The sequence below is a fragment of the Anser anser genome, assembly GCF_964211835.1.
Source record: "Anser anser genome assembly, chromosome: 5".
NCBI lineage: Eukaryota > Metazoa > Chordata > Aves > Anseriformes > Anatidae > Anser > Anser anser.
In genome coordinates, this window is record NC_139725.1 from 42,266,129 (window position 1) to 42,284,859 (window position 18,731).

Genomic DNA, 18,731 nt, shown 5'->3' on the forward strand with positions numbered 1-18,731 from the left:
TGGGAAAATAGAACAGTTGTATTCAATGCTCTTTAATAGAAGCATTTATTAAACAGAACGAACAAATATATTTTCTGTCTAGTATCTTGACAAACACATTAGCTCACCTATTTGACTTCATACATACTTAACATGGAGTGATTTGCCAAGAATATCAGCATCTGCTTTGTACATATATGACTTTCTGGTAAAATCCAGGGTAAAAGAACTCTGAATTCTGCTGGTAACAGCAGACAATATACAGTATTGAATTTCACAATATACAGGAAGCAGATGTCAATTGAGTCCCTGACTATTTAAAAAAGACAGATCATTAAGCACAGCAAGTTATTGATAAACCTTTAATGCGTCTTGGAATTATTGGCACTGTTCACAGTAATCTCGACTGTCAAGTGAAAAATGAAAGTGCATTAATAGCAACTACTATAATTTTAATTCTGGAGAAGCAAATTACAAAATGATTCTGTGTGCCGATAAGGAATATCTGCCATGTTGCATAGGCCTAAAATGTGCCATTGAAGTGTCCATCTATGAGGCACAGTGCAAGTCCCTTTAGTAATAGTTTTAGCATGTTAAAAGCAGGGTGAGTTGGCAACTGAAGAACCCACTAAATGCACTCAGCAAGAATTAGCTAATTCTCTAGCCTTATAATTTCAAACGAGTCTGAATCATATAGGTGGACAACAATCGCAGCCTTCCTGTAAACTACCTGTATAAGAGCCCAGTATTTTCAGTCACACAGCTGATCTCTATGGAGTACCAGCCACCCTGGTTACTCTTATCTTTGCTAGGTCTACAAACAGTGGGACAGTATTCTGCTAGATTGAGTTCTCCTTCAGATGTTTCCTAACTGTCAAATTTTTCAGTTACAACTAATCTGAACTAGCATTCACAGTACATGAAAAGATCAGAACTTGGTCACATATTAAGCTCAAGTATAATAAGCCCCTCATTATCATGTTTATAATATACAGCTTGCCAGCTTGTAACAGTTATCCGGAAAAGGCTCGATCCATTATAAACTTCAGACCTCCCTTAGAGATTGAGGAAGAACAGCTTCCACTGTTCCCGCCCAACCATGCAATTGGACAGCATACACTTATTCCAACACAGAAGGTAGTTAATACAGACAAAAGTGTTGTTCAAATATATTATTTTATAACTATCCTGTTATTTACTGGTCTCAAAGCAGAAACTGATTCGGTATCATGAGGCATTCTCACATTTCTGCAAGTATAAGACCTGACCCTGCCAGCAGAAAAGTCTTACAGCAAAATTCATTAAAAGGTTAACCAAGATGTTTTCATGCTTACCTACAGCAAGATATGTAATGTTATACAAATCTTGTAACAAGTAGTATCTAGCAAACCCCAATATCCTCAAGAGTCTTGGTGATGTCTTTACAGCTTCTTGCAGGCCTAATCATCTTCCTGTACACACTCATTACAGAAGTGAGTTGTAGCTAGCAATTAAAAACAATTATGTTAATATTGAATTTATGCACAGCAGGCTAAAACAAATTGCCTTCTTTGCTGAGTAGTAGATGACCTTGTCTGTAAAATTCTGATGCAAAAAACAGCTATTATTTTTAGGGAGGGAGGATATGCTGTTATTTTTGTAGAAATAAGTGTTCTTTTCTACTGCCCCATATCATTCCCATAAAAGAACTAAGCCTCCACTGAACACTGTTAGTGAAGGCTGTTGTGATATTTCCTTCCTTGGAATAATACAAAAGCAATTGCTGCCTCACAGTTAAGAGTGCATACAGAAAGGCAGCAGCTTGGCATTCACATTAGGTGACGCAAAACACAGTTTCTTACTCCAATTGAGTCTTGATTGGGTTTTTAGTCAGCTCTTAAAACATGCATACAGTCTGTTCTGGTAACAGAAATCTTTTGTTGGAAACTTTTGAGTAGACAGTTTTTAACATGATGGACATTAATACCTTGGTATAGAATTGATTTCATACCAAGATACGAGGATAGTGTTAAATTATTTTGATGAGCATTTATTTTATATTTTGGAATTCTGCTGCACATTGCTATAATTTACAAGCTACATACAAAGCTGAACCAAGATACCAAAACCACAGACAAAGGATTTTTAAGGTAGATACCCAGATTTGAATGTGCTCTACATCTTCTGTATCATCACCTGGAATTTACCTGCAAAGAAAAAGCCAAGTTGGATCGAAGTGTCAACATTAGATTTACTTTTCCAATTTCAATCTTACAGCTCAATTGTGAAATACCTAGCCATGATTTAAATTTAACAATTAACTCCTACTGAATTTTTTTTTTTTAAGTTGAAGCATGTACCACGTTACATCAGTTTTGTCAGCTAAATTTAAATTTTTTTGCAAGGCCTATGCAAATTTTCAAAACCATCTTAATCAGCTTGTGTAGTCACAATGGATTTCGGTTACTACCCTTCTTAATGACATCTGTAAATAAAAAGCACATATCTAGTTGTTTTTATCTTCAATTACTCCAGTAGCCTTCTGGATTATACCCTTACGTATCTGTTGCTTCCAAATGTACACACAACTTTTAAATTTGGTTTTCCACTTAATGTCATGGAGATTCACCCTCCATCAGTGTTATCGTAACAGTAAAGCACAGTCATCGAGACAGTAAGGAAAGTTACCAAGTGAGCTAATAACCTGAATACTGAGAACTACTTACATGCAGGCATTGATGAAACTTCAGCTGTTACAATACTCTTTATTCCCAAATTCGATAGGCCACCTCTGATTAGTCCACAGGTAAATGCTAAAAACTAAATATAAAGTTACATTTTAAAGAAGTTTCAAGGGTGAAGCTTGATGCAAAAGATTGAAACTAAGTAATGATCAACTGAAGATTTAACATTTTGACAATATAAAATTATGGAGGTTTTGCTATCCTCTAGCAGTGCATTGTGACAGTGGCAGAAGTTTCTTCCTAACTGCACACAAAATACAAACACCAGTTCAATGACTTTCCACTTGCAGTCAGGCCAGCTCACATCATCAAGTAACTCAAGTAACATGAAAACAGCAAGTTTCAAAATCGCTATTACTGTTTCTTGAACCATAGATCAAAACCACTGTTCTGAAACAAGATACATTTCTAAAAAAAAACACAGTTTTTGAAGACTTAAGTTCAGCTTCCCTTTTGGAGAGTTTGTATCCACCCAACTACAAAATTTCAAGTTAATAAATCAAGATGATTCAAATCAAACTCATAGATGCCAAGGAAAAAACAAAGGGTACCTTTGGTGCGTGTTCTAAATACTGCTTTCCTGCAGACATTTGTGTCAGGAGTCGAAATTTATTATCTTGAAGGACATAAATACCCTGTTTAAAAAAAAAAAAAAAAAGTTTTCAGTAGAGTATCCGGTAACATGTAGTCTGAATTTTACCAGTCAACGTAACGTCACCAACAAGCAAACCTTAGGAAGTTTTTCAGCTATTTTGTATACGGTTGTATTCAGCAGTGTATAACTGTCTTAACCACTGAAAAATGAAAATATTCTTCAAAATGAAAATTACTTAAAGGCGGCCATTTAAATACATTTAAATGCAATCCATCCTATTTAAATGCATGTTAAGGCAGCAATATCATTTTCCCACACTAGTTTTCTACTGAAGTGTATTGGGAGATGCATGAAAAAGTTCCTGTATGTGTTAATTAACTGTAAGCATTACTGTCCTGTCAGTTTCTAACTCCACAACAGTGCATATGAAATTGACAGCATTTAGTCTTTTCAAACAGAGTGGCAATAAATAAATCATAAACAATTATTAAATTGTATTCTCCAACTATACACCAACGTGAACCTTGAGAAATGCTTTTTAAAAAAAACATATAAATAAAGAGAATTTGGGGTTTCTTATCAGGTAATTAATTCTAGAGCAAGACAAACAGAAAATGCCGTAGTAATTCAAAACAGTATTTGTCACGGAAATCTTATTCTAGATCACTTTACCTGATGATTGGTCCTGAGGTTATCTATTTGTTTTTTGAACACAGTTGTCCAAAAATCTTTGCAAATGAACTTCATAATATCTAATTCATCTTTGAATCTGGCAGTATCTTTTGTAAACCTAAGAGAGAAGTGAGAAACGTATCAATAATGAGGGTACACCCAACAACTTGACAGTATCATTCTAGCATTGCTCAGCTTTCATGTATAACTTAAGAGTAACACGGTGTTATCTTAATATCTGCAACAATACAGCAGAAAAGACGCGTTTGAATAATGTGATCATTAAAGACAGCTGAAGCGCAGAAAGACGCAGAACACTTCATAATGTTTATCTTCAATAAACTATCGAAACATACAGCTGACACCTCCACTACTGTTTGGAAAGGCTTCTTCAATACCAAAAGAAGCACTAATACATAGGAACAAACATGTAAAACTAGTTCCACTTTCCCAAAAAAAAAAAAAAAAAAAAAAAAAAACACCCTTCCCTTGTTCATTTCAGAATTGTCCCCCTGCATCCTCCTTGAGGATATTTATCTGGCACTAAAGCTTCACTTTGGTCAATGAAAATATGACTTCAGGAGCTTGGGATCCTCTACACAACCCCAGACCAAGGGCGCTGAAGTTAGGTGTGCAGCAAGCCACCGTGCATCCCAAGAGGGCTCAGGGAGGTGAGGAGGTGGTCACAAAGTTCCAAGGACTGGGAGTGCTTCAGAAAAAGAAAATCCTGGAGTAGCCATTCATAAAATTACGTTTAAGATTAATTAAAATAGAAACAATCACGAAAAAATCCTACCAGAAGTAGGAAACACGCAGAATAACTAGGCCTACAAACAAAAAGTGCACTTTAAAAGGATTATAAATAACCGCGCACTCTGTGTGATTGTTTCCATGACAGAAATGCACAAAAAACGTGGTGTACGAACAGGGGCGCCAGCAAGAGCGAGGCGTCAGGAGGCGCACAGCGGCAGCCCAACCCTCGGTCTGTCAGAGGGAGCGAGCAGCTTCCCCCGAGCGGGCCGGCCCTCCTGGCCCCTGCAGGCCGGGGGGACAGGGGGGAAAGCAGGCGGGGGAGCAGCCCCAGGGCCTCGCTCACCTCTCGATCAGCCCCTGCCCGACGCGGAAGCCCATGCTCTCCAGCTTGGTGGTGCAGCGCCCGTTCTCCTGCAAGACACAAGGCGTCAGCCCCGCTCTCCTCGTCGCCTCCGGCCGGTCCCTTAATGCGGTCCCCGTCCCCGCTCACCCCTTCGCCCTGCTCGGCGGCGCGGTACAGCCCCGCCACCATCTCGCTGTGCAGCAGCAGGAACAGCGTCTCGTCCGCCATCTCCGCTCCCCCCTCACAAGCACCCGGCGCCACGGCAACGGCCCCGCCGCCGCCACCGCCGCTACCGGGCCCCTCCGAGCAGCGCCGCCCTGCCCTTTCCGGCTGCCGCCCGGCCTCCGCGGCGCCGCCCCGCGGCCGGACCGGACCGCACCGCCCGCCAACCCCCGCCTCAGCGCCCGCAGCCCCGGGGCTGTGAGGGGGCAGCGAGCTGGGCGCGGAGCCCCGGGGGGAACCCGCTGCTGACGGGGGTCGGGAGTCAGAGACAGGCAGAGAACGCTTTTTATCATTAATAAAAAATTATGTTTATGTTTATGTTTTTTATTATTAATTTTGTATGTGGTTTTAGGGTCGTTTTCTCAAAAATGGCTTCTCGAGGCCCCACGGGGCGCTGACGCCCGCTGCAGGCGCTGAGGCCGGGCCGAACCGCAGACACGCAACCCGCACCACAGCGCCATTGCCAGGCCTCGCGCCCCCCAGCCCGCCCGCGACCGCCCTTCAGTAACGCCCGCGCCTATTGGCTCGCCCGACACGGCGGCCGCTCTAGGAGAGAGGCGATTGGCCCCCGCCACGAGAAAGTGACGTTGTTAGTTCTCGTTAGCCGAGAGCGGTGTCGCTCTGATGGGCCCCGCTCGGTGATTCGTAGAGCTGGCAAGCGGAGTCTTCCGTCGATTGGCTTACCGCGCTGTCAATCCTCCTCCGACCCCTATGATTGGCGCGTGCGTGCGGCGAGCCTTTCCCGCGGGGCGTTCCCTTTCGGCCCATGCCCTTCTATTGGCTGCGGGCGGGCTCCGCGGCCTGGGTGGGGCCTCCCCATTACCCAGCGGTGCCTCGCGCTGGGTCCCGGCTAGGCCGCGCCGCGCCGCGCTGCGGGCGGGATGGCGGTGGCGGTGCGCGCGCTGCAGGAGCAGCTCGAGAAGGCCAAGGAGAGCCTCAAGCACGTGGACGAGAACATCCGCAAGCTCACGGGCAGGGACCCCAACGATGTGAGGTGAGCAGGGCCCGAGGGGGCGGGGTGGGGGGTCCCTGAGGCGCGTCCCGGTATGGGGGGGGGGGGGTGTGCTGTGAGGGGGCTGGGGCGGCTCTGAGGGGCGGGGGGGCTCTGAGGGGCAGCCCGGTTGGGGGGAGGGGGGGATGGTTCTGTGAGGGGCAGCCCGGGGGGTGTCTGAGGAGGGTTCCCGGTGAGGCCCCGGTGCCCCCGCTCCCCCCGGGTTCGTGGCCGTGGGGGAGCGGGAGGGAGGTTCCCGGGCAGAGCCCGCTGACGGTGCTGTCTCCCGCAGGCCCCCTCAGAACAGACTGCTGGCCCTCTCAGGCCCTGGTGGAGGTAGAGGGCGAGGGAGCTTATTGCTAAGGTAAGGAGCCGCGGGAGGCGGCCGCCGGCTTCCTTTATCCTTCCCCGCGGCGATGGTTTGCTCTCTTCCCTGTTCGCTTTGCTCGTTGTAAGCTCTCAAGTGTCGCTGTTTTAGCAGGCGGGCATGAAAGCCGGGTGGGAGGCCTACAAGGGCATTTGGAGTTTTATATCGTGCTCTGAAATTTAAGGGATTTTTTCATTCTGCGTTACAGCAGTTTTAAATTGGTGGTTTTCCCCAAGCTTCCAGCCCTTTGCCTGAAAATTGAGGTGGAACTTCGAAATGAAGGGAGGCATTGTGTGGGGTGTCTGGGGCATTGTCTATTCAAAGTGTCTCAGTAATCAAGAAACTGGTAGCTTTTCTAGGAGGAATAGAAAAAGTTAAAGTCGACAGGAATTTAAAAGCACTCGTGTTTTCTTGTGGATTTTCAATTGTTTCTTTCTCCCTTCTCCCTCTCCACTCCCAGTAGATTGAGAATGAAGAGCTGATTTTTGTTCAGGGATGCCTACTTAATACATTATGTAGTCGACTTTTTTGTTAAATTTCAACATTAGATTGTTGTTTAGGTCATAATTCTGAAAACTTTTGCAAATTGGAATATTTGAACCTAATAGAGTTGTTTCTATGAGGGTGGCTACTCATTTGAATAAGTGCAGAAATTCAAATTTAAATTAGTTTGTCAACAAGCAATATGTTTAAATACTGCTGTAGCAATAGCCACATGATTACAGAGCTGAGTAAAACTCATGACTTGTTCTGAGATCCCAAGTGGTTTTTTTTAGGCGTGGATTCTCGGATAGTGGAGGAGGACCCCCAGCCAAACAGAGGGATCTTGAAGGGGCATCCAGTAGGTAGGTACAAAAACTGACATAGAGAACTTGTTTTATTAGAATGAGAGTTTATAGCAGTAAATTTAAATAGCAATTCTTACTTCTAGATATTTTATAACTGCTGACTTTTACTGTCTTCTTCAATGGGTTAAGTGCTCAAGACTTGTGGGAAGTGTTTTTTGATGATAGCAATTGTCTATGGTGAAATCTCTTTCCAAATTCTATGGTGCTATAAAGGTTCTCAGTAATGTACAGATTAGAGCAGTAATACACAGATATAACAATGAAAAGATTCTTGCACAATGGAGATGAGATGTAAATGCACAACTTAATTTTCACCAGATTCAAGCCCTTGTGCTGTCTTTAGAATCACTGGGGGAGGGAACTGTGTGGGGAGTTCAAGAACTTTGTATGTTTATGGTGGATTCAAAATTCAAAGGTGTTGAAGTCTTCCACTCGCTCTAATGAAGAGTGCTTTCCTCTTGTGTACTTTCTCTAATGCAGTGGTAAAGTGTTTTTTGTCCCTCCTACAGATAACTCCACCTTTAACTTACTAGACCTCTTTGTTGCAGGCTGTAGTGTATTGGGCAGAGTTTTCTGAATATAGTTATGGAAGTAAGTGCCAGCTTCTAAGGGCATGATTAAAAACTTACAGAATTCTCTGTTTTACTTGGTGTACTATCTGCTTACATTTTGCTTAGTAGCCTGGATTTGTTTTACAGTAGACACAAATCGAATTGTTACTGAGGTTTCCCTTGTGATAACCTTAATGCATACAGTTTGACAACAGACTCAAATTTCAAGCTTTCACAACTGGATGCAAATCCATCGACTGTGGCTTTGATTATAGTGAATTGCATTCTCAGACCACTTACATGCAGTGGTAGTTCTTGAAAAAGCAAGGCTTGCTTTTGAATTTGAGTTATGCAAAAAGAATATTGTGAAGTGGCTTTACCAGTAATAAAGGGCTATGCCACAAAGATGAGTGAAAGTTGAAAATAACTTTTATTTACAGATTGCCCTGTTGTTCTTTGTTTAAAAACTTCAGCTTTTCCAAGTACTCAATTCCCAACTAAGTGCTCTGTCTGCCCTAACCCATTTTCTAGGTATTCAGCTAGATAATTTCAGTAGCATTTTGAATTTGGAAAAAAAATCATACTGACCTCTTTAAGAAATATTTAAATGCATTAAGATATATTTTCCTTACACAAATAACCATTTTAGAGATTCTGGAAAAAAAGAAAAAGGCAAGTATTAAAAACAAGAAACAAAATCCAAAGACATGCTCAAAAGTTAAATACGGTAGTAATGTGGGCTCTTCCTTTTTTTTTTTTACTTTACAATGCAAATTAGATCAAGAGTTAAACCATTTTTATGTCACAATCTTTTTTTTTTTACACCAGCAATAGATTGTCTGCAGAAGCTCTACTTATCTCCCCACTGTTCCAATGACAGATTTTACTGGAATCATTGGTTGTTCTGACTATACATGCTGACTTGTATTTTCTTGTGTTAGAGTAGGTGCTGTCCTTAAAATATGTTCTCCAGTGACCACTAATGCTTTTTCTTCCTCAGGCTGGGCGGAGAACGCCGGACAAGACGAGAATCACGCCAAGAAAGCGACGCAGAGGATGATGATATTAAAAAGGTAATAGGTGACAAAAGGAGCTGTACAGGAAAAAAAAAAAGCATGCTTACCTGGAACATGAACTAAGTAGTTTTTGTTATTGCTGTTGTAGCCAGCGTTGCCATCTTCTGTTGTTGCTACCTCCAAAGAGCGAACACGTCGAGACCTTATACAAGATCAAAATATGGATGAAAAAGGAAAACAAAGGTAGGTAGAAATTTTTTGTAAGCACTGATGGTGGTGCTTCTGAGTGGTAGTCTAGAAAGTAGTTTTAGATTTTAAAAAAATTATACAAATGGTGTTACATATCAAAATACGGTGTTGAAGAGGAACCACAATGGTATAAATTTGGTTTAGGTTTAAAAAAAAAATTGTAGTAACAACACATCATTCATTTAACATAGCTGGCAGATGGCCTGAGAAACAGAATCTCAGAAAGGAATACGTTTGCTAGCATTACTGTAACAGATCATCTTTACAACAACTTCATTGGCACCTTAACATTTTGGAGAGTTAAAATCGGAAACAAAACTGGAATCTGAATCTGGGGACATCCACTCTGTTGTGCTTTGCACTGTAGAAAATTCTGTCAGTGTGTCTTGGAAGTAACCAATTGTTCCTCAAGTATCTATAGAGCTAGAGAAGATGCATCTTAAACGACCAATTATCAAAGTCAGCACAGGTGATTCTGCAACACTTCTTTTGTTGACTGAAGAAAGCTTTGGGGTGTGGGGTTTTCCTTTTTTACAGAGTAGTTCCATCATGTGTTTCTTTTCTCTTAATACTTTCAGGCTTGTTACTGTGCACAGTCTGACCTTCCTTTTGCCTCCTTAGATTCTTCCTACTTATATCTTTGTTTTCCGATTTTTTTTTTCTGTGTTAAGGTAGCTCACTAAAGTTCTGCTTCGGTCTGCAGCTCACCTCGTGCCATAATACCTTATGCCTCAAATACAGTGAGGGCTGGAGTAATGAACTATAGCAAGCTTCTCTGATAAGGACCAGAGATTAATTTGCACAAAAAAGGCACTTAGGTTGATCTTTTGCAGTTACAACATGACTAACAGACTGCTGTTGCTTCCATTACCTGCTCCCAACTGCTTTCCTTACAGAAGGATTTCAGAATCCTTAGTGGACTTCATAGAGTTTCTGGCACAAAAAGTTTGTCTATTTGGAATGGCAGGTTTTAGCATTTTCCATTTCAGTAGTCTTCTGGGTAGATAACGGTAAGAAATAACCGCTTGCTCTGTGCGTGACTTGTGGTAGAAAGAGGCTCTTCAGGAGGACAGCATCCAGTGAACTCTGGTTTTGCTCAGGGCCATCTGGGATGTCATCTGTATACAGATACTCTTGACCAAGTAATCCCTAGCTTCCTGTTCTTTACCCATTCCTATTTTTGTTGTTTCAATTACAAGTACCTTCACCTCTCCATGCTAGATTTGTACCACTGCAGTTGAGCTTTGTGGTACTGAGAGAAGAGCAGCCTTTCCTTTCTTCTAACTGGGTGAAAGTTCAAGGCAACTAAGACAGTCGGCTTCTTACTGTAAAAGCACTATTGGAGGTTAAATGGAAAGAAAGAAGGTGAAATTCAAGAAATTAGTTGTTTGGAAGAAAGGAATTCCTTAAGAATTTTACTTTAGATAAATTTTCTCAAAACAACTGATAATTTGATGAGAGCAATTGTGATTTCATCCAACAGTGCAATGTCTCATTGTATAAGATATTAGGTAGACTGTGGCAGATAATCTTTCACTCCCCTGTGGCTCCTTTTGTCCTTAATCTTCTTAGTGGGGTGGTGGTGTTCTTCCTCACACTGTATTTACTCAGTCTTTTTGTCAGTTCTCGGGTTTTGGAATTTTTTAATATTTCCTTAGTGTCATTATTCTCATACGTGAAATGTGCAGGCTCCTGATTTTCCCAGTGCTAAATGTGCTGCGTTATGGATAAGAGCTGTGTCTTGCTCTTAGGCAAAACGTGATATGTCAGTGTAAATTATATCTTCGACTGTTGGCACAGTCAGTTTGTGTTCTATTGCTAGCAGCCTTGACTGGTACTAGGCCTTTAAAAATAAACATCTCTGAGGTGGGAAAGTTTCTCTGGTTGTTTATACAAATACAAATCTTGGTACTTGAACTGAAACTCAAACTTTTTGTTTTCTTTTTTCTCAGGAATCGACGTATATTTGGCTTGTTGATGGGCACTCTTCAAAAATTTAAGCAGGAGTCCACAGTTGCTACTGAAAGGGTATTTATTTTTAATTTCATCAAATTTTTGCTTGTAAATAATAAAGCAAAATGGTGTGATTAAGCTGCTTTAAATAGGAATGAAAATTCCCATGGTGTGGGTTGCAGGTGTAGCAAATTGGTAAGAGTGCAAAAGGGTTTTTCTTTGCTTTAATGTAGTGGAATTGGGGGTGGGAAAGCGGGAAAGGGACTCTAACATAATTTCATGACCTTACAATGCCTTCTGATCATTGCAGAAGCGGTAAGGCAATGTTTTGGATTTTATTTATTTCAGTTCATCTTTAAAACATTTGAAATACAAAATAGATTTTTTTTTATTGATGTTATTTTTGGAACATTTCAAAATACCTGGAATTTAATCAGGTAAACTATTGTTCGTAGGATATTTCTGTGAAGGATATTTCTGTGACTAATGATATTGCTGAATCAGTACCCACCCTGATGTGTTCTGTGTGTTTAAATTATAGCCAAGTATACAGAAATATATGGCATTATGCCTTCTGTTTGACTACAAGTGGCTGTTCGCCCCATAGTACAGATAATAAGCATTACTCTTCCTGTAAATGAATACGTAATTGTACTGAAGTGAAGGTTTTGCATAGCTTAGTGGTAACTTCAAAAAAAAAAACTTGCATCTGTATCTTGCATCTAGTATGACCTTTTAAATTGTGAAGGTCATGGTATTTCTTACAGTTGCACTAAATGGGTTATTCAGTTAACAATAAGCTGTAGATTATAAACAGTGTTTTAAATGTTTATGAAAAAACTACTTTTAGCAGTCTCATGGAAGCAGATACAAAATCTTAAAGTTTAAAACCTCTTCTGTGTGGTTTTAGTATAGCTGGCTTGCAGTGTTGATATTGATTGCCTCCAGATTCAGTATTTGGATATCCTGCTGTTTGGTCTTCTTCAGGCGCTACAATGCTAGTTAGATAAAAGTTCTTTGTTGCCTGTTTGCCTTTAGAAAAGGAAGCTATTGCAAGGGATGGTCTGGAAATATGGAGTCCCAGTATAATTTATATCTGGATGTTTGCATAAAAAGACTTTGAGGAGTTCCTCTTCATTGCAGCATATTTCTGAGAATGTGTTGCTTTCTTCATACATAAAGTCTTACTATAAGTCAAAGTGGAAGCCCAAGGAGTTTTATGATACAGCTGTTTTTTGTCCAGGCACTAAACTATACATATATATATATATTTAGGCAATTATTTTATAATCTGAACATATGGCTGTCTAGGACATACAAACAGGGCACTCCTGGATTACAATAACATAATTAATGTCCTCTAATTAACGTCAGCAATACTCAGAGTATTTGCAGTGTCATTTATTTTGTTGGTCACAAACATCAGCCTTTAGCTCTTCATTTGCTTGTTGCCTTTCTTCCCTCCAGGTGGAGGGAATCTATTTTTTTCTGCCATTTGAAAAAAAAAAAAAATCTTACAGGTCATGTTGAAAATTCAAATCCAAAGTGAGTGATAGAAAAGCAGATAGAAAGCCATAGGGGCACATTAATTTATAGTTAACACCCCCCCCCCCCCCCCCCCAAAAAAAAAATTGTGCCAGCAAGCAGTGGCACTCTTCCTCCATTAACTAATTTAGTAGACTTCCTTATTTGTTTTTTTTCGGAATGCCCTTAAATAACTTTAGTTAGACCAAACTAGAATGCTTTTCTTGATTTAGGAGGAATATTAAGATAGTTCTTTATTTATCCTAGCAAAAAAGACGACAAGAAATTGAACAAAAACTTGAAGTGCAAGCAGAGGAAGAAAGAAAGCAAGTTGAAAATGAGAGGCGAGAACTGTTTGAAGAAAGACGTGCTAAACAGACAGAGCTGCGGTTACTGGAGCAAAAGGTTGAGCTTGCTCAGTTGGTAAGTCCTAGTTTTGCTCTCAATTTTCTCTTGTTTAGAATGTATGTTATTAGGGATATTAAGGTCTTTTCTTTAATTTCTCAGCAAGAAGAATGGAATGAACATAACGCCAAAATAATTAAATACATAAGGACAAAGACAAAACCTCACTTATTCTACATACCTGGCAGAATGTGTCCTGCTACACAGAAGTTGATGGAAGAGTCACAGAAAAAGATGAATGGTAAGTGGTCTTTATGATACAAGACTGCGTTTGTTCTTGCTTCCTTTTGGTGTCTGCTGCACAAATTTAAGTCTTTGAGCTTAGGTACAGTAATTTCATGCTCAGGATGAACTATATATTCTTGCATGGGTGTTCATCATAAGTAACAATATAACTCGTTCAGTGACTTAATTTTGTTGGTTGTGCTCTGATTCTCTTACAAAAAGTCAAGAGGAATATACATAAACTCAGAAGTATGTGTTTAAAATGTCCTTATTGTTAACTTTAGTATCTAGGTGTATGCCAGTGCAACAAATTCCATTTTAAAAAGGCTGATTTTATGGATTGGAGACCCGAGGAAATGCAGGTTTCTTTACAGAGGGCTGGGAAGTTTTGTCTTGAGCACAGTGCTAGAAATTTATGATGATTTTTTTTACCTTAATGCGTGTTCATTTCTTTGTTTCACAGGACGACTATATTTTCCTTTTGCAAAACAATTTAAAACACTGCGGGTGATGGTAGTCCTGTTGTTCTTTTGATTATATGGAGCTTATCTTTATTTTTTTTTCTTTAAAGAAGTTTTCTTCATTGTCTGGGGTGGGGGGTAAAAGAAGCTAACTCACCTGTCTGAATAGCTTACATTATTAAAACTTCCTGAATGTCTAATCTGCTTTCTGCTGACTTTTAGTGTCTTTTGATCACCTTAGGAAGAATAACCTTTTTATATATCAGGGAATATAGGTATTGTTTTGACACACTGTTGGTTGGAGTGATTTTAATGAAGTTAAAAACTCTGTTAGCTTAGATTTAGGATTTTACTGCTCTGATAATCAGCTAAGCCGATTATCCAACTTGCTTTGTTTTATTAAGTTAACCAGCAGTCTTTTTCATTATGCATGAATGGCTGGCTACTTCAGAATGAATAACGATGCAGTTATTAAGTTAAAACGATTTGATAACTTATTAGCTTGTAGTTAAGGAGAAAATAGACTTCAGCTTCTCTAGCTACCTGTCTGAAACTGTTATTTTATCCCCCAGCACTCTTTGAAAGCAGGCGCAATGAATTTGCAGAGCAGATTAACAAAATGGAGGCCAGGCCCAGAAGACAATCTGTGAAGGAAAAAGAACAGCAGGAGGTGCAGAATGAAGAAAAGAAGCAAGAACAGAACAAGGAGCAGGAAGAGGGTAAGGTGGCTCAGCAGGTGGAAGAGTTGGAGACAGGTAATCAGCACAATGATGTAGAAATGGAGGAGGTAGGGGAGGAAAAGGGAAAAACAGGTTCAGGGCATAGTGATGCAGAGAAAGACCAGGAAGAGGAAGAACAGAAAAATGAAATGGAGATTAAAGTAGAAGAGGTGGCTGAGGTGAGGGAAAATGACAAGCAACAGGATGGTCAGCATGAAGAGGTCACAGCTGTAAAAGAGGATAATGAAAATACTCAGCCAGTGGATAATGAGCAGGATATGGTTGAAATCAATGAGGCAGATAGCATAGAACCTGTAGAAAATGAAAATGGCAAAGTGGAACCAGAAATGGAGTGTGATGCTCATCCGGAAAAATTGGGTAATGTTCTTTCTCCTGAGAAGGAGAAAGGTATCAAAGCTGAAACTGAAGCTGAAACTGAAGAAAAACGGGAGAAGGCACCTGAAGCTCAGCCAGAATCTGTGGCTGAGGCCCCATGTCAGCAGCAGTCTGTGCCACTGCCGCAGTCACCTCAGTTGTCTCAGTCCGTTCAGGATGCAGAGCCCCAGGTAGATAAGGATGAAAATGCTGTGGTGTCTGTAAAGGTGGTCGAGGCACAGACAGAGCAGAGTCAGACACTGAGTGTAGAAATTAAAACTAAGACTAGGAGTAGAAGCAGGGGTAGGGCAGGGAACAAAACTAAGAGTCATAGTCGTAGTAGCAGCAGCAGTAGCAGCAGTAGTACTTCAAGCAGTACTACTAGTGGGAGTAGTTCCAGCACTGGCAGCACTAGCAGTCGGAGCAGTTCCAGCAGCAGCAGCACTACAAGTGGAAGTACTAGCAGGGACAGTAGCAGCAGTAGTTCTAGCAGTAGTGAAAGTAGAAGTCGGAGCAGAGGAAGAGGTCATAACAGAGACAGAAAACGCAGGAGGAGCGCAGATAGGAAGCGAAGGGATGCTTCAGGAGTAGATAGAAGTCACAAGTCCTCAAAAGGTGGGAGTAGAGATGCAAAAAGCTCAAAGGATAAAAGTTCAAGATCTGACCGAAAGAGGTCTATATCAGAAAGTAGTCGGTCAGGCAAGAGAACTTCACGGAGTGAAAGAGACCGTAAATCAGACAGGAAAGACAAAAGGCGTTAACAGAAGAGACCAAGCTTCCTTAGCTTAATCTTTGCAGCAGAAGATTATTTGAGTTGAAAGGATTCCTTGTAAGGAGGAGGAGAAGGCTGCCTTAAGAATTGCATGCTGTAAAAAATCTTTTGGAAAAATGCAGACTGTTTACCAGGCATTCTTGTACTTTTTACATAATTTTGTAAAAGGTTACCTACCAAAATTATGTGAAGTTCCCGAAAATGTAAAAATAAAAGATTAACACTCCTTTGCATCTTTTTTTAAATATCCTGTACTCATTAAGATCCTCTGTATATTTTAATAGGTAAATCTTTAAGTTGGTGTGATCACTTCTTCTGTATCATAAACTGTTTTTTTGTAGAAATAAATGTGCATTTTAAATAAATCGAGATGTCCTGTTGACACTTAAATTCCCCTTTTAGATCATATGTAAGGAAGCAGTGTTGCAGGAAACTTAAAATTTTGCTTTTCCCCTCTATTCCTTGTAAGAATAGGAATCTTAAGACTCCTCTAAAGGGAATAATCTCTCCAGCGCTAGATAGGAAGGGAAAGTAATTGCTTTGAATCTATGCTTTTTTGCTTTCTTCTGTAATCACAAATTTTTACTCAACTCTATATTCCAGTTATGAAACTTTTTCCTACCCATAGGCAAGCAGTGATTAAATGTGAACACTTAATGCTGACCAAGATAGCTCAAGTCAGTCTGGAATACCACTCTTACCTGCCTTCTGCAGGTCCTTTGGTAGTGTTTTCATCTATGTTCTGGAGGTAGTTACTATGTTTAATGATGTTCCTTGCTTTGATGGACAGTGGAGGAAAGACTTCAGCTTGCTTCCCTACCAGGAGTCTCTTTTAGTTACGGTCTGATCTTTGATCCCTTCATACCACTAGGAATAATAACATTGCAGTGTTGGAGTTACCTGGGACTACCTAATACTAATGTCGTGTGTGTGAAAGAATGTTTTCTGAATGTATTTAATACAATTCAAAGTGGTATGGTGTTATCTATGAAGGTGAATACTGTTTTTATATAATTTTGTATGGAAAACAATAACATCCGTTGCTCTGTTCTGTACATGTGCAAATAAATGTGGCTTTGTAGACTACTCTCCTGATGCCTATGTCTTTTTCTCTAAGATAGGTGTACTGCCTTTGTACATTTAAAGTGTGTGTCATAATTGCAGGTGACCGTACCTTAGCTCTGTATCTAAAATCATTCTTAAAGGTTTTAATTAATGCCTAATAACTGACTGTGAAACTGTTATAATCTGAACACTGTAACACTTATAATCTGGACTGTCTTGGCAGCAAGAGAATTAATCTGATGTCCAAATGACAGATCAGGAAGTCCTGGAAAGATTTCAGAATTGAAATGAGCTATAGGCTGTTTTTAATGCATCAAATGCCTTGCATATGCCCTTTTTTTTCCTGAAACACAGTATACTTCTGTATAGTTCTAGTTTGGGAGGATGTTAGTTTTCGGACTTTTCTTCTGAACTCAGAGTAGTGACAGACTTCTGAAGTGCTGAACTTCCTGGCTTACAGAAACATGCCTAGCAAGGGATGAAGTGAAATGTTCTCTCAGGATGGATTTAAACAGTGGGAAAGCTCTTTGGGTTTTCCTTCTCTCAACCAGTTGAGTATGTTACTCAGATTCTTCAGTCCATTTGCTGCTTCAATATCCTATCTGCCTCTGTAGCTCTACAAGTGAGACTGCTTTTCGATTCTTGTCAGTAGTCTTCAACCATGCTTCCCTTCCCTTCAGGGGAACGTGGTAGATTAATGTATTTTTGTTTTTTGGAAGCAAAATGTTCAAGTTTTTTATTAAGATGTTAAACACAGTGGTTTACCATGGGGAAAAATTCTTACACTGAGTAGTTGAGTAAATGTCACTGGTTTGTATGTTTCAACTACACATTTCAAATTCCATTTGGAACTCATTTTAATTTCCTTGGTTGTTGCTATCTCCAACACAGTATTTTTTAAGGTTTATTACTCTGAGCTTGAGTGATCCAGTGTTATACGATACCTTTTGTAGTTCTGTACGGGTTCTAATAGCTAATACAGTAATTATACTAAGCTGGAATATAGCTGTATTTATATATGTAATTATACTAAGCTGGAGTAGGCTGCTGGTCAGAAGCTGCATTACTGTTTCAGAGGAGCTTATAATTTATAATTTATATATTTATAGGTTCATAGTAAGTGTGGTGGGTGCTGGTAATTAAACAAGGTAATGGATTGATTACATTCAAGTTTCTTGTTTCAGGTTGTATTACAGGCAGGAATCTATATTTGACAAGGTGAAAATACAGGAATTTTGTTGCCAAGTTACAAAGCAGGTGATGTATTTGATAGTTTAATGCTCGTTTGAAGAAATTTAACTGCCATGGTTACACTGTGCTGTAAATAGTTTTGCCAAATCCAAGCAGCACAGTGCAATGTATAAATGTCAGTGTGTGATAAATTTATAAGAACCAAGTTTTCTAAAAGCTACATATATTCCAACCAATATTCTGCTACAGTAGTAGTGTAAGATAGTGCTATACTATTAGCACAATACCACATAAAGACCCTTGTCTTTTTTAAAAGCAGTTGTATTTTTAGTAATTTAGTTACACTCACCTTCAATGTTATTTCATCTGAGCCAGAAACAATTTTAAAGTTGTGGATAGAGCTGTGTTTCCTCTTACCCTGAAACAATTTCAGAGTTGTGGATAATGCTGAGACCATGAGTACAATTCCTTTCTGTTCCCGGTCTTTTCAAATGGTAGAAGTATTTATAGAAATGTATCAAATTTGGTCTTGAAATTGAATATAACAGTTTTGGGTCTCTGAGAATTAAGTGTAGATACCATACAAGTAGGAAATGACTAAAATATTTTATTTCACTCCCCCATAGTGGTGAGTAGAGATCAAAGGAAAAATACCTTGGTCTCTTTTCAGTCAAGTAATATAGAAAAAAAATGAACAATCAAAGAGGCAAAAAACTAATAATGAAGCTGAGG

The 18,731-nt window shown here is 40.0% G+C and overlaps 2 protein-coding genes across 3 annotated transcripts; one reads left to right on the forward strand and one right to left on the reverse strand.

The window, feature by feature from the left end:
• Positions 1-21: 21 nt before the first annotated feature.
• TRAPPC6B (trafficking protein particle complex subunit 6B) lies at positions 22-5,561 on the reverse strand. Of its 2 annotated transcripts, XM_083837599.1 has the most exons (7): positions 5,213-5,408; positions 5,066-5,133; positions 3,970-4,087; positions 3,254-3,337; positions 2,685-2,778; positions 2,117-2,165; positions 22-1,462 (listed from the first exon to the last, which is right to left on the reverse strand). In XM_083837599.1, the coding sequence occupies exons 1-6, from the start codon at positions 5,291-5,293 to the stop codon at positions 2,134-2,136; spliced, it is 477 nt and encodes a 158-aa protein (XP_083693725.1). In that variant the 5' UTR covers positions 5,294-5,408; the 3' UTR covers positions 22-1,462; positions 2,117-2,133. The 2 variants fall into 2 exon arrangements, with proteins under 2 accessions (XP_083693725.1, XP_083693726.1); XM_083837600.1 differs by having other exon boundaries at positions 328-2,165; positions 5,213-5,561.
• Positions 5,562-6,053: 492 nt separating this feature from the next.
• Positions 6,054-16,829, forward strand: PNN (pinin, desmosome associated protein). The gene is made up of 9 exons (XM_083837596.1): positions 6,054-6,281; positions 6,571-6,642; positions 7,422-7,490; positions 9,045-9,117; positions 9,209-9,303; positions 11,262-11,337; positions 13,054-13,209; positions 13,294-13,432; positions 14,450-16,829. The coding sequence occupies exons 1-9, from the start codon at positions 6,169-6,171 to the stop codon at positions 15,730-15,732; spliced, it is 2,076 nt and encodes a 691-aa protein (XP_083693722.1). The 5' UTR covers positions 6,054-6,168; the 3' UTR covers positions 15,733-16,829.
• Positions 16,830-18,731: the final 1,902 nt, after the last annotated feature.